Source organism: Spermophilus citellus (assembly GCF_964194105.1).
Source record: "Spermophilus citellus genome assembly, chromosome: 6".
Lineage (NCBI taxonomy): Eukaryota > Metazoa > Chordata > Mammalia > Rodentia > Sciuridae > Spermophilus > Spermophilus citellus.
Window position 1 is genome coordinate 33,252,964 of NC_138187.1, and position 15,322 is coordinate 33,268,285.

A 15,322-nucleotide genomic window follows, 5' to 3' on the forward strand; every position below is an offset into this window, starting at 1 on the left:
TAAGAGGGTTTAGTTCCTGCGAGAATCTTCACAATGCCGAAGATGGACTCCAGGGACCGTGGTGAACCTCTGGTCTTGGCTTCAGAGGTTACTTTCCTATTGAGCCTTGGTATCAAGCACATCCTGTCAGGTGGCCCCCAGATTAGACTCTTGGGTAGAGACAAACCAAGATAGATTCTGTAGCTGCTTAATATAAAAATGGAGGGCTGGGGATGTGGCTCAGTGGTACCGCACTTGCCTGGCATGGGAGAGGCACTGGGTTCAATCGCCAGTACTGCCAAAAAAAGACAGAAGTGGCCAGTGGTGACAGAAATGGGGAAACTATCAAGGCCCCCGATCAGGACCAGGTGGGAACAGAGGGGGCACAGGGTGGAAGCAGGGGTGCTGGGTTCCTCAGAACCAAGGAGCAGAAGGCAGAGGTGAGTGGGAGTGGGTGGTGGGAGGAAGGGCCTTCAGAGTCGCAGGCCGGCTGTACCCCTGGGTCTGCCCTTCACTGGCTGCAGACTCCAATTGCAGCTTTAATTGTTCTGAGTTCACCTGCAAGGGGTAGCCTTTCAGGGGTTTGTTAAATGAATTCAAGGAGATGCTAAGTGGATTAAATGGGATGCTAAATAGATCTGTGGGGCACCTGCACAGTTTAGGCGCTGAGCAGAATGTCACCTGGAGGCAACTCAGGGTCCCCTTGCTGAGCTCGATCGTGGATCCTCTGGTTGAGAAGAGAGTGACAGCCTGGGGACACAAAGCCTGCTGGGCATCCACAGCCTGGCACTGGGCAAGGAGGGACAGACCTGGGCTAAACCCTCCCGCAGGCCCACAGTGTGCCTTCAGGGTGCCCCCCCTTCCCCCACAAGCCTCAGCAGCTGTGCTTCTGCCCACCCCTCCTACCCTTGGCCTGACAGGGAACACAAAGCCCAAAGCATCTTCCAGTGCATTTTAATCAAAATTCCATCATGAAGAGAGTTCTCGTGGCATACAATGTCAGGATGAACACGTCAACTTGGTCCTACAAATGGAATCTCCACAGATTTGCACTTCAAACAGGTATGAAAAATAAAATATATAATATTTAGCTTTGTAAATTTCCCCACTTAATCACTTTCCCTTTAAAATAAGTTACAATGTGTTAAGCAGCCTGGAGTCACTAGCAGATATCAAATGACACCCATTTCCCTCACAGTTCTGGGGAAACAGTAGATGGGGCGATGAACCGCTCACAGGACCCACGAGGATGAGGACAAGCACGTGCCTCGCAGGGCAGGACACCAGGAGTGGGAGCCTCCTAATGGCTGTGCTCTTCTACTGGGAAAAAATAAATCCCCCAAGCCACGGGGATGGTTGTAAAAGCTGCAGATGAACTTTGGCACCACATGAGAAGAGAGGCCTTTCAAAGCCACTGAGCGATGATTCAGTCAGGGATGATTCAGTCAAAGCGGGGGTTTGAGGAAGAGGTGGCAGAGGGGGAGGGGTCAGCTGTCACCACCCTCCTCCATTCTGGAGCCAGGATGCCCCCCCTGCTTGGGAGAAGGCAGGCTTCATGGTGGCAGCTGCCCCTGCAGGCTTGAGACTCCTCGGACAGGGACTCACAATGCTGTCACCAGCAGGGGTGCACTCCACACAAGGTATGGGGGATGGCTGCACAGCTATTAAAGGGGACAGACAACAAGGACACCAGGGACCCAAGGGGCAGGCAAGGCTGGGTAGCGCCAGCACTTACAGGGACTCTGGAGAGAGGCTTGTGAACCTCGCCCCTGGCGGGGAGTCAGCTCTTTGCCCACATGCGGCTCAGGCTTCTTCCCAGGGGACTCCAGTATGACCCCCAAAACAACAAAGTCTTAGGGAGGAACAAACATGCTAGTGACAAATGCTGCCACCCAGCCTCCGTCTCGAAATCCTCCAGGAATGGGCTTTGGGGTCCTGCCCACAAGGGTAGGAGGTTTGACACAGTTTGGCTGGGGAGTAACTGGCCCTGAACTCCCCACAGGGACAGCCTGGTCCCCTCCTGATCTGGGAGAAGGTGGCTACAAGTCCAGGAGGCGTTCCTCACAGGTCTCCACGGGCCACTTGGAAGCTCCTCCAAACACATCGACGTTGTTGTCCACCCAGGGGATGATGTTGCCTGGCATGTTTGTGGAGCAGTTGGCGATGTTGATGATTTCTTGTGCGCGAAGGACGCGGTCCCATATGTTGAACTGGCTGAGCTCCCCCACGAATGCCTGCGTGGCATCGAACCTGCCCCCCACAGTGTCCTGGGAAACGGAACAGGACATCCACATCAGGGGGCATGCACATGCAAACTCAGCTGCTCACTCTCCAGGGACACTGGTGGGAGGAGCACCCCCCACACCCCCCCACCTGCCAATCACACCCAGACCCAGACTGTATCGGTCCTCGGGTTCCAGGGCACATCAGGCCTGGAGACAGCTTTCCTCAAAGCACCCATTTTATATGGGGGAAACTGAGGCCAGAAAGGAGACACCTGCCTGAAGCTGGGAGAGTGGCTGGGCCTCCAGACTCCCAGCCCTCAGGGGACAGGCCATGGAGGAACTGAGGGGGGAAGGGGGCCAAGGAGGGCCCAGCCTCCAAGCCCCACCCAGCGCCTTCCACTGTCCTCACACCTTAACACAGGCTGGCAGGGTGAGTCTCCTCTGCCCCCAGCCAGCCACTGCTCCCCTCACCTAGATGGCAAGTTCCTCGGAGCCTTGAGGTCTCCCTGTCCCCTCCCCATCCCCCTGCAGGCTTCGATCCCCCAGCATTTCCCAAGTGCCCCTGTTGGGGCCAGGGCCAGACCCTGGGCAAGGAGCTCCTGGATTCCAGCTGCAGCATCCTGTGCCAGCCAAGGCCAAGTGCTCACGGAATGCCTCTCCGCCCCAGAAGGAAGCTGGACCCGAATCCCAAGATGCAATGTGACCACAGGGACACTCCTGCCCCTGGGTCAGAACCCACCACACCAACCTGGTCCCTGCCAGTGCTGGCTATGTCCCCATGCCCGCCCTGAGACAGCATGAGCCAGCCTGCCAGGGACCTCACTGTCCCTCAGGCCACAGTGGCCAGGTCTGTGGGGCAGACAGCTCGGGTGGGCAGCTTGCGGGGAGCCTGTGCTGCTGGCCTGGCATCCCCACCTTACAGCATCCAGGGAAGGCACCCACCTGCTCCTGCCCAAGGATCAGCACACCCCCTGGCTTGATGGGGTGCCAGGGGGCCAGGTTCTCCCCAGTGCCAAGCTTCTCTCCATCCTGGAAAGCTTCCCACATGCCATCCCGTGTCGTCCAGGTGATACATATGTGGTGCCACTTGCCGTCGCTGACAAATAAGGGCAGTTGTGCAACCTGTGGGTGGCAACGCACAGTGAGGACTGCTGGGCTCTGATCTGCAGGGACGCCCCCCGGGGAAGGTAAGGCAGGTACCTGGGTGTCCCAGGGCCATCGCTTCTCCCTTTCCCCTGGTCCTGCTGGACTTCCCAACAGGTGGTGACACTCCTGACACTCACACACAGATGGAGGCAGAGGACATCCTCAGCACAAGCCCCTGCTGTGACAAGGACACTCTTGGCTTGACTGAGTGCCCACCTTCCCATGCGAGCTCTGAGCTCTAGGTGCAGAGCCCTCCCCCCATCCCCCAGCCAACTTGGGAAAATAGTCAGAACTGGGATCTTCTCTCAGGCAGAGTCCCGGACCCCCCAGGTGGCACTCAGGGATCTGAGTGTGCTGGGGGGGGGGGGGGTGTGGGTGCCACGTCCTGGGTCCTGCCTGTGCAGAGGGCTGGAAGCCTCTGAGTGTGTGCAGGGAGGGGCGGGAGCACGTGTGATGGGCATGAACAGGCTCCAGCCACCTGTGAAAGCCACCCAAGGCAGGCTGTGCACCGCCCTGTTGTTACTGCTGGTCTCCTAGCAACCTCAAGCCTCCCTCCTGGGAATTAGATGTTTATAAGAGGTCTAAATACAGAGGAAAACAAGGCCCTCAGGCCTGCAGTGTCCTGGGGTGTTATTTAGAGCAATTAATCCTTGGCTCAGGGAAGAGTACTGCCAACTTAAACAAAGTCTACCTGGGGCACTTCAGGGAAGACCACAGAGCCAGGGGTTTGGCTCCTTCCCCCTCTAGTCCTGGAGTGGCTTTAGCAGCCAGGGAGTGAATACAGCTATCAAACGCTCAGATGCACCCAGGAGGAGGAGGAGGCGCATTTGTTGAGTATGACCTTAGAAGGAAAGTTTGGCATTGGGGCTGCAGGCAGGTCCCAGTGGTCCCCACCCCTCTTTCAAGGAAACCTCATTTCTAAATGCCTATTAAAGAGGAGCAATTGCTTTGAAAGAAGAAAGACTATGGGTCCAGAGAACAGATGGGCAGTTGGCATGGGCTGGGGCAAGAGCTGACTATGAAGGAAATGAGGAAATCGGGGTGATGATGCGTTACATTAAACATACTTGCTTTTATATGTGTACAAACACGAACTGCTCATGTGTCTATATCAGATGTATATTATTTTTGTGGTTGTGGTTACACAACTGAATGCATTTATCAAAACTGGCCAAAACATACATTAAAAAGTGTAAATTTCATCATATGCAAATTATTTCAATAAGCCTGATCTCTCAAAAAGGCATGCCCAGAGCAGCCATCACCCTCAGACGTGAACACGTGCCCTTTGCCAGAACACTTGGGCGAGTCGGCCAGGCTGTCTCTGCATGCAGATCTGCTCTCTGCTCCTCCCACTCCCTTGGTGACTGGACTCTCTGCTGCCTCTTGGCCAGACTCACAGCTTGGATCACCACCAGCAGCAGCTGCCCCTACGGCTTGCCTGGCTGCCACCCCTCAGAAGGGACTGACTCAGTGCAGAGCTGTCCCTATGAGGAGGACCGCTCTGCCAATGCAGGCCTGTGGCCCCTGCTCTGTGGATGAAGGCAAGTGTGGTAGGCTGGGATCTGGACAGTGTGGTAAAGGCTGGTCGGTGCTGACACCCTCCAGATGTCCACCTCCCTCAACACCTGGATCCGCTGCCTGAGGGGTGGGGAGCGCGAGCAGGCCTACCTTGTCATTGATGAGCAGCTCGATGGGGTTGTTACCCCACTCGATCAGCACGATCTCATTGGCCTGCCCGGGCACAGCATAGGAGAACGGGGTGCCGATGCCCGGCGAGGCACTGGACCGCAGCCACAGGCAGATGGTGAAGGCATACAGCTCAGGGAGTGTCTTCTTGATCTTGCCATACAGGTAGTTTGTCCGGAGAGGAAGGGAGACTTTGAATGCATCTGGTGACTTAAATGCACTGTTGCCTGGGTGGAGAGAGGAGAAGCCACAGCAAGTTAGACCACCCTCCTCCAGCCTGGGCAGGGGAGTCTCTCGGGGACCCCATGCAGGCAGCCCCTAGAAAGACTGACTACCTGTCACATGCTGGCCTTGTTCCAAGTGCTAAAGTCCAGCAGCCAGAGAGACAGTGCTTGCCCTCAGGGAGGGATGGGGAAGACAGACAAGGACCCAGCAGCAAGCGAAGAGGGAAATCGGGCAGCTATTCCAGCTATGAGTGGCTGATATGGCCAGCAAAGGATGGTGACCTCAGGGCATGGAAAGGTCTGCCATCAACAAGGACTACCCCATAAGTACCAGCCAGTACAAGGCCCAGGAAAGGGGAGAAAGAAATCTCCTGTGAGCAACGCACTGGACCCGGTAGAGAATTCTGCTTGTCTTTTAGGATAGGAGAAGAGGCCTATTTAAATCCAAAGGGGAAGCTCGGATCCCTTCATTAACATTTCCTATTTTCTTAACTATCTATTTATTTATGGTCCTGGCTATTGAATCCAGGGTGCTTTACCACTGAGCTGCATCCCAGCCCTTTTCATTTTTATTCTCTCTCCAGCAGGGTCTTGCTACACTGCCCGGGTTGGCCTTAAGCTTGCAATCTTCCCACCTCAGCCTCCCATGTTGCTGGAAATACAGGTGTGGACCTGTATTCATTTTAATAAATTTTATTAATCCCAGCTTAATAAAACGATGAAAAGCTTCAGGAAGGAGGTAGAGACAAGTTGGATTTAATGTCCTCATTCATATGGGCATAAGGGAAGGTTCCAGAAAACCCTTCCTCAATGATATCCTCGGATCTTTCCTTGGCTTCTCTAGCAAGGGCAGGGTCCAGAACCCAAGGGGCCTTGTGCTGACAGGAGGAAAGTCTCACAGGGAACTGGACACTGCAGGAGTAAGCCCATGTCACTTGTCACACTGAATAATTACCACCACAAGAGCCAGGAGTCGGGCTCTGGGTCTTGACATTACAACTCCACTTACAAGTGGCTGTGATCTGAATCTCTGCTGTGGACACCTTTGCTCCTACTGGCCCTTTCCTCCCAGGAGAGGCTGTATTTCCTGAGCATTCCCTGTAGTATGGAACCAGTGGGAGGCAGAAGTGGTGCCCTCACTCAGAGAACACACCTGGCCAGAGCCTTGCTGCTTCTAGACCTTTCTAGGACTGGTAAAAACTTCCCAGGTCCCCTGGCCACCCGCATGGACACAGTACTTCTAAAATCCTTGAACACCAACTCTCAAGTGGATTTAAGTGACTTTCAATGCAGTCTTGGTTTAATCTCAAAATGAATTTAACAACAATAGTCCCTGCAGCCACACGTTCCAGTTTGCAGAAAACACTTGATTCTGTGAGCTGTCATGGTGACATGCTTTCCTCTATTTGGGGACCAGATCCTGCCTGTGAAGGAGCCCAAATACCCTTCACTCATTCAACACACATTCAGTAAATACCCACAAGGTGCCCGATGGTCAGATAACCTTTCTCCACTACAACCCTCCCCCACTGGACTTGCTTTCAGAAGCCCTTTGGTGCCAGAGTTCACGAGGATCTGAGGAGGGCCTTCTGCATGGGACAGCAGCAGGGCTCAGTGTCCCCTCCCAGGCTCTGGAGCAGGCAAAGCATCAATACGAGGATCTGGTCTTCCTGGCTGGAGTCTCCCTGACTCACCCTGGCCTGGAAGCTGGGGAGCTGGGCCACAGTGAAGGCAGCGGCTGGGCCCTCATTAGGCCAAACAAAATCAGAGACAGAACCAGAAAGTCCCCACTCCCCCATTTTGTAGACTGCACAGTTGAGGCGCTGAGGCTCAGAGAAATGAGGTGACTTACGCAAGGTCACACAGCTAGTGAATAACAGAGCAGGACTGGAAGTCCCTCTTTCCACTACATGTAGCCACCAGCACTTAATCTTCAAGTGGCAAATGGCCATGTTCTTAATGAAGGCATCATTATCTTATAAAGAGAAATGGCTTCTATGCTTGCAGGTGGGCCGGCTTGCCAATTTAATAAGAGTCAGTGTCGGTAATATTGTTAGCTTGGTGACAACAGATAGGTTTAATTAGAGTTAGGAGAGCTGAGGGCAGGGGAGGGGGCTCATACCCTGAAAGCTGGTGCCTTTTATTTGAATAAAAGAGCTTAGAGGTTCAGAGGAAACTTGGTTAAAACCAATTAAGGAATTAAAAGGCCTGACCAATAAATCAGAGACTGCAGGTGGCAGACAAGTCCAAGGAGGGGGGCAGGCAGCCTGGGGCTAGAAGCAGGAGGCTCTGGTCTTCTTGGTGCCAACACGGATTTCAACACAGAGCCGAGCTGCACCTGGCCAGCTGGCCAGACTCTGGAAACCCTTGCAAACGATCGGACCTTACAACAAGGAAAATCGGGCATCCTGGGGACCAGGTAGCATGAGCATTCACACCCAGGGGGTGGGGGCTGCCTGCTAAGCTCCAGGGAGCCTCTTTCCCAGTAGGGCCAGAACCTTCAGTCCTCCTCTGGGTCATCAACCTGAATCCCAGCTCTACAGTGGACACAGGCGTCACTGGCTCTTCCACTTCAGTCCCTCATCTGTAACAAATACCTGCCATAGGGTGGCTGCAGGGCCTAGAGGAGACAGAGTATGAAACCCACAGCCAAGAATCTGGCCCAGAACAGGCCCAGGATCGTGGACCATTGGCCAGAGATCCCCAAAGTCCCCCACTTGCTACATTGTTGAAATCCACCTCCTCTGAGCTCAAGTGGTGCTGCTCAGGACCTTGATGTACTTTCCACCCATAGCACAATGTGGGGCTGGGTGGTTACACACCCCTTTACAATGGTCACAAATAGGACAGAGAACAAACTGGTAAGCAAATGGTCACTTTCCTTAAAGACTCCTCCCCAAACTGAGTTGATAGAGCACAAGGAAGATTTCAGAGTTTCCATAGTGGGGTCAAAGGGCACCAGACCATAAAAGCTGAGCTGCTTCTCTTGAGCCAGTCTTCGGCAGGCATGGCCACCAGGGGCGTGGCCCCATTATCATCAAGCGTCCCTTCTGGGTCAGATAGCTTTGAGGACTTTTAGTGAGAACTATGGATGGTTGAACCAGGATGCCTGGGCCTGAGTCCTGACTCCTTCCTTCTGGCTGCGAACAGACAGGCTACGGATGGGAGGGGGTCTCCAAGGGGCAGCTCCTGGTAGCCAGAGCCACAATGAAGGGGACTGGAGTAAAGCACGTGAAACACAGCGGTCTCGAGTCGGGGGATAGACAAGAGGAAGGTGCAGGTTCACATCACTGTTGTCGCTCAACAGTGAGTGGCCCAGGCCTCTTTGGTCCCCTTTACCCAAAGGACATTTGTCTGGCTGAGAAATGAGATGCTTCTCTTCTGTGAAATAAATACAACAGCAACCTAATCCCCAGAGGTGAGGCACTCAGTACCTGCCTGCCTGCCTCCACGCTGACTTTGTGCACTCCTACAGCACGTCTCCTCGGGGCAACTTGGCCACTGTGCAAGAGAGCTACCAGCCCTCCGGATTTCTGCTCTGGTTCTACAGCCTCCCCTCAAGACACTAAACTGCAGTGTGCCCACGTCATGGCCCTGAATGTCCCTAGGATCCACTGTGGTTGAGAGCAGGTCAAGGAGTCCACTCTGGCCGTGGCCAGATGCCACCCTCCACTCCTGCCTGATGGAAAGGCCTCCGCGGCAGCTATTCTGCCCTCAGGGAAGGCTCTGAGACCTAACGGGTCTCCTGGTGTCACACAGAAGCAGAGGGGAGGCTAAGAGGAAACTGTCTTCCACACTCAAGAATCCAAGTTAAACAGGTTAGCCACACTTCACCCTGTCAGGGAAGAAAGGATAGACTTCTCTGGAGAAAGAGATAAAAGGAAAGGGGTAGAAGAGACATTCGACTCATGGGATGAACAGACCATGAGTGAATCCCCTTCTCCTTCTGGCCCTCCTCAGCCAATGTCATTACAAGAATCACAGGGATTCTGTTATTGGACATTCTCCTATCAATTCATGAAACCAAGTAATCAAAAATTGCCTTTGCCGTGTAAGTGCATCTGAGAAGATTATTATCCTATACTCATTTCAGCAACCAAACTTCACACCTATGCCACCCAGCAATTTGGGAGTTGATAAATACAACCTGAATTATGTAGGGCCCTTGATTCCTCCCTTTGTCTCCTGTGGGAGAAATTTACCCACCACAGTGTGAACAGGGAAGAGAAAGATACCAGAATTTGCTGCAAGGATTAGTTGAGGCTGAAATGCCCATGTGGCAGAAGGCCAGAGATCGGGTTGTTTACCCAACCTGGTCTCAAATTCATTTGCCTTCCCATGGGTAATGCCAGTAGGACTGGGGACTAATTCCTGAGATGACCATTGTCGGTCACCTTTATTATTTGTACAAATGCCCAAGAACACCTCCATGTTATGCCACAATCACTGCTGTCCATAAACTAAAATCTTGGGTCTGACCACAAGTGATGAAAATCAGGCCACTCAGACAAAACAAGCACAGCATGTACCTCGCTCCAGCTCGGCCACCCTCTGCAGCAGTGCGTTCAGGGTGCTCTCTGTCTTCTGCCGGTGAGCGGAGGTCTCATTGTGGAGCAGGGACTTCTCGTCCTCCAGCTCTGCCACCTTGCGCAGCAGCTGCCTCTCCAGCTCCCCCAGCCGTCGCTGTAGCACCTCTCGAAAGTCGCTAGGCAGCCCAGCGTTTGACACGTTCGTGCGGAGCTGGAGCTTTTAGTTGCCGAGAGAGAGGGGGACAAGAGGGAGAGACATTCAGGCCAGCTGAACAGACATTGTGACATGTGGCTCCAATGGCCCGACCACACAGGGAGAAGCTTCCAAAACTCAGCATTAAATCATGCCAATGGCTCAAAAGGGAGCATTTCACTGATGCTTTTTTTTTTAAAGGAAAGGATTTCAAAGTCAGAATTACTTTGCTGCAGTATTTAAAACTTGCAAATCCCATTTTCCCCTCTCAAAGCTGCTTTTCTCCTTTTAATAAAAAGTAAAAATTTTAACCACCTGCAATTCAGAAAAAGACCAAATCAGAGAGGATTTTGTTTTACAGCGTTAATCAATGGTACTCAAAGCTAGTGAGCTTGCATCTAGAAATGAAAGCATCCTCCAAGTTTTAGAGCAGTACAAAGTAAACACCTAGGCTTGCAGAGATATTCTGGGAAATGACAGATATAAAATGTTACTATTCTAAATTCCAGAAATATTTTTTAATGCTGTTTCTAAATCTTCACTTCCTATTTCTCTTATCCCTCCGCCACCATGCTGGCTCTGGAAGCAGCCTACTGCTGCCTTAGCCAAGAGCCCTTGGCAAGTTCTTTACCCCTTCCTACGTCCAAGTGTTCTAAACTGTAAACTGCAAAAAATAGAACTGCCTCATGCCATTCATTGCAAGGGTTAAAATTAAGTAAAATGCCTGACTTATATTTAGTCCTCAAGAAATGTTAGCTGTTAGTAATCACAATGACTAATAAGAGGTACAGATGCTGGAAATACTGTATTTAGCTGTCATGCCAAAAGAAACCTTCCAATAATTTAGCAATAATTACCACCTGTAATTTAAAACCTACTTTTGCTAATAGGTATGTTGATGAATGCTATTAACAGCTACCTCCACACTTCTTAAGTAGAGTGTAAAGAAAAATTAATTGATGATTTCTCTCTCAAAGTTCCAAACTGCACACATCTTTCAAGAAGAGCCAAGGGAATAAGGTCCCCTTCCCCCAAAGCTATCCTGAAGGGCACCTTAAAATGGTCCAACTTAGTAGTCAGAGGCATCTTTGAAGTTAAGATGTTTGCTCTGATGCTAATTCTTAAGTCGCTGGTGGCCTCCCTGCACTCTCTTCTCAACGAGTCCCTGCCCCTTCTCTGGTTCAGTCCGACCCTATTTATAAAAGCAAACAGCACATGCCCAGGGTAGTTGACCTCCTGATGCAGCCTCACAGCACTGAACACAACCATCCGGAGCACACCCGGCTCAGAGATTTGGATTTAGCAGGGAGAGTTAAGAGGATATCCGGTCCCAGATATTTCGCTCCAGTCTTGGTGGTCGGGGTTAGCTAGCTAGGATCTTGGGAAGTTCACAGTGGGCTCAGCGGGCAGTCCAGGCGCGCAAAGTTGGGGGATTTCAGCCCTTTCCAACAAGGAGATGGGGGTGGGCGGGAGGAAGGGGTGCGACGCTAAGTAAGGTCCAAGGCAGGTCCAAGACCCTCTCCCTAAACCCCCAAACTCAGCTCACCCCAAGGATAAGTGCACATCAGACAGGACATGTACGGATCTCTAGCATAACCTCCATCCCACGACCCGAGGGCGTCACCCCCTAGATACCCGGCGCACGCCACTACCTCGAGGCTCTCCAGGCGGTCCTTGAGGGTCTGCAGCGAGCGGCTGAGCTGCTCCACGACGTGGCCCGGGTCCCTCGGCAGGTCACCCATGGTGTCCTTGCCCGTGGCCGTGCCCCGCGCCTTGCCGCCCGCCAGCCCCTCGCAGCGCGCCAGCTTGCCCGTGAGCTCACGAATGGCCTCGCGCTGCGCACCCAAGGTCTCCTTCTGCTGCACGACGGTCTCACGCAGCTGCAGCACAGCGGCCCGCAGCTCCTCTTCGGGGCTCAGCGCGCCGCCCTGCATGGGCATCGCGGGCAGCTGGCAGCCGGCGCGCGCCGCCTCCGGTGGTAGCGCCGTGCACACGAAGCGACTGCCGGGCGCCGGGCTGTCCTGGGCCCCGGCTACCAAAGCGAGCGCCACGCCGGCGACCAGAAGCGCCCACATCGTTCCACCGCCGCGTTCACCTCAGCATCTGCAGGTGGACGGGCGCCGTCGGGGCGCGAGGCAGGAGGCGCCTTCGCCGCTGGTGCGTCCGAGCTCTTCGCTCGAGGGGCCGCGTGGGCCGCGGGACCCGCGCCACCTGCCGTCGCACTACAGCGCTCTCCTCCCGGCACGGCGCTCTGGCCCGGCCCGGCCTGCGCGCCCTTTCTTAAGTTGGGAGGGGGGGTACTGGCGCGTGGGGCGCGCGCCGCGGGCTCTGATTGGCTCGGCTGGTTGCGCGTCACGCGGGGGGCGGGGCGGGGGCGCTTCTCACCGCGCGGGGCGCCAGGGAGGGCGCGTGGGCCGGAGCCCGAGGCGCTAGCGCGGCGTCCGGGGGGCCCCCAGGAAGGGAGCAGTAAGGGCCAAAATGGCCATGGTGTCCTGGAGAGCGGCGGCCCGTAGTGCCCAGGCGCCCCTGGGGCCCGCCCGAGGACGCGGGCCTCACGGGCTGAGGAGAAGCCGGGAGCCCCCGGCGCCCACGGTGGCTGCGGGCTTCCGGCGCGGCGCGGGAAGCCCAGGGGGGGGCGGTGTCCCGCTTCCCGAGGAGGAGCCCGGGCGCGCTGGAGCCTGGCCGCCCACGCGGACGCACGTCCTCCCCCAACCCCGCAGACTCGAGGGAATTCTCAGATCCGCAGGTGCCAGGTGTCGGCTGGACGGAGGGGACTCCGCGCAAACGAGGGGCCAGAGTCACGAGGCCACCCAAGAGCTCTCCTGTGCGTGTCCAGCGACAGCCTAGTTGTAGGCAGTGACCTTATTCAGCAAGACCCGAGCTTGAGGACCATCAGGATGGAGTCATCGCGAAGGCGCCACGTCGTAAAACGGCGCCACGTCCTTGTAAATGAGGAGGGGTGGGCACAGTGTCCACTTTCCCAATTTGAGACCGCTGTCCTGTTTCTTGGAGAGAACAGATAATGTACAGAAAACTCCCAAAGGGGGGAGCAAATTTGTTTCAGAATTTATCGATGGCTCATAAAAACAAGTTCAGAGCGATTTTGATGCACAGCTACAGACTGAGCTGAGTTACTGTGCATTAAAAATGGAAATCTTTATTTTTTTTTTCCTCTCTGTTTTTTAAGAAATCTTGTTGCAAGGTCATTAATCACATTATCCATTCTACCAGAAACAAATGGATTTGTCACTTGTGCACAGAAGCAGAGGTTGATTCTGAAAACAAATTGTATCAAAATAAATGAAATTATTATGATAATATAAAATAGACTGCAGTGATTAATCTCTAGAAACCAAATTCTGACCTGCTTTGCACTTCAAACAATAGCTTCTGTTATGTAAATAGTTGTGGGGTTTTCAAGGACAATGTTGCTAAATTGTAAGAAAAGTTCTATTCATGAGAAGCTCTTCAAGGATAAACATTAAGAGACAGGAAACTTGGTCTAGCCACTATCCAAAGCAGAGGACAATGGAAGTAAATGATTCAGGTAAGAATAACCATCAGTGGGAAAGGTATGGGGTGGAAAATGGGGGGTGATGAGTAATGGGCTAATATCTTTGTGGTTGGCATCATCAGGAAGTGTCAGTTTGACCTTGAATATATAACCTTGAGTAGACTCATTCTTCCTGCATCCTTACTTCAGCTCATTGAAAACTCAGAAAGTTCAAATAAGCCCACTTATGCACAAATGGCAATAATGAAGGCAGTGAGGTTTCAAAGCGCTTTTTGAAATGTTATATTTTAGATGACCCCACAAGGCACCAAATCCAGACATGTTCAGAATTCTCTAGATAATGATTTGACTTTTAAATTTTTCACTCATAGATTTGATATTCTTTTACTCGTAGACCTAGGTAGATCTTAATTGGATGTGACAATAGATTATTATTTTTCCTGTATTGCTCCGTATATCCCTTCTTGACACAGACAGATAATTCATATTTGCAACTTCTTGCATAGAGGTTTGTTCTTTTAATAATTAAATAAAACCAAGTGTATTTCTAGAATTCTAATTTCCTCCTGAACAAAGAAGGCGGTGTACAAGAAGACATAAAAATAGCATATATCCCAAAATAATTACTCCTAAATTTCTTAAAAGAGATTCCAGTAGAAGTGATCAGTGAAATTGCCAAATCCCAGATGGAAAGACCCAGGCATTGGAGATGTTATTCTCTCTGGAGGCAGTATAATTAGAGGGTTTAGTTAGCAGGGTATATGCTTTTTAGGGTTTTATTTTGTCTTCCTGATGCAGTGGGAAATCTGCTAGTTTAGGAATGAGGAGTTTGAGTCCTAATAGCAACTGTCACTAGCCACTAAGTGGTGTTGGGCAAGCCATTTCTCCTCTCTGGTCTTTAGTTTCCTTGCATATAAGAGAAAGGGAATTAGGCTAGACTCTCTAGTGGTCCTTCTGGCTCTATTCAAGGGCTTGGTATTTTGAGAAAGAAGGAATTGTTGTTCGGTGTGGCAACCATTTCAGAACATTGTTTTCTGTTTGTGTTATGAACTACTTGTAGCCAATGGTGAGTCTGGAAAGACAGGCGGGTTGTGTACTACAGCAAGAAAACCTTCACACAAGCAGATGATGTAGCTGTGGTTGAAACCTGCTCTCAGCAACATGGATGCTTAACCTTGATTCACTCACAGCACAGCCATCTTATCTACCTGTATGATCCTGCATGTATGACTCAGGCTACCCAGGAGAATGGCTGTGTGAGTGGCAGAGACCAGGGCCCACAGATTTGCCTCCACTTGAAAAGTCGTGCAGATCTGCAGCAGTGAATCAGCGCCACCTAATCTCTTAGTGTAACTGATGCTGCAGCCTAGTAACCACCCACTCATTCACTATGTCTGCTGGTCCCAGGTCAGCTGAGAGCCCAGGATGGACTTACACCATGTGCTGGGAATCCTGATGAGCTCATTCCGCCTCCATTTTATTGCCCCATCTGTTTGGCTCCCTCATTCTTCTCACATGCATTTTTATCTTGGTCTTCTGGGAAATGTGCTAATTTCCACCATGGTGTCAGAGGATCCCATCATATACTCTTTTACATTTCCTCCTCTATTTCACGGTGCCACTTGGGAAGTCAAGGATGGGGGTGTGAGCTCAATAACAGAATCCAAGGACAGCTTCCTGCAAACATGACTCAGGAACTGTCCTCGGTGCTGAATTTCAGTCAGAAGGGGGAAATAAGAATGGGGAGTGTGTGTGTAGGATTCAGTGCAGATACCACAGAATTTGGAGGCCCCCGAAGATCCTGACTAACCCTTTTTTATGTA

At 52.4% G+C, this 15,322-nt stretch overlaps 1 protein-coding gene across 1 annotated transcript; it reads right to left on the reverse strand.

Annotated features, from left to right (window-relative positions):
- Positions 1-1,861: 1,861 nt before the first annotated feature.
- On the reverse strand, positions 1,862-12,209 carry NPTX2 (neuronal pentraxin 2). The gene is made up of 5 exons (XM_081299815.1): positions 11,638-12,209; positions 9,793-10,009; positions 5,022-5,266; positions 3,147-3,326; positions 1,862-2,246 (listed from the first exon to the last, which is right to left on the reverse strand). The coding sequence occupies exons 1-5, from the start codon at positions 12,058-12,060 to the stop codon at positions 2,019-2,021; spliced, it is 1,293 nt and encodes a 430-aa protein (XP_081155941.1). The 5' UTR covers positions 12,061-12,209; the 3' UTR covers positions 1,862-2,018.
- Between the last annotated feature and the right edge of the window lie 3,113 nt (positions 12,210-15,322).

What these genes read in the sequence shown, in the direction of transcription:
- NPTX2 (XM_081299815.1), bottom strand. Translation starts at nt 12,060, where the DNA reads ATGTGGGCGCTTCTGGTCGCCGGCGTGGCGCTCGCTTTGGTAGCCGGG. An exon ending in ACCGCCTGGAGAGCCTCGAG is followed by an intron (nt 10,010 to 11,637) that starts GTAGTGGCGTGC and finishes GGCAACTAAAAG; the next exon opens with CTCCAGCTCCGCACGAACGT. An exon ending in GGTGGCCGAGCTGGAGCGAG is followed by an intron (nt 5,267 to 9,792) that starts GTACATGCTGTG and finishes CTCTCCACCCAG; the next exon opens with GCAACAGTGCATTTAAGTCA.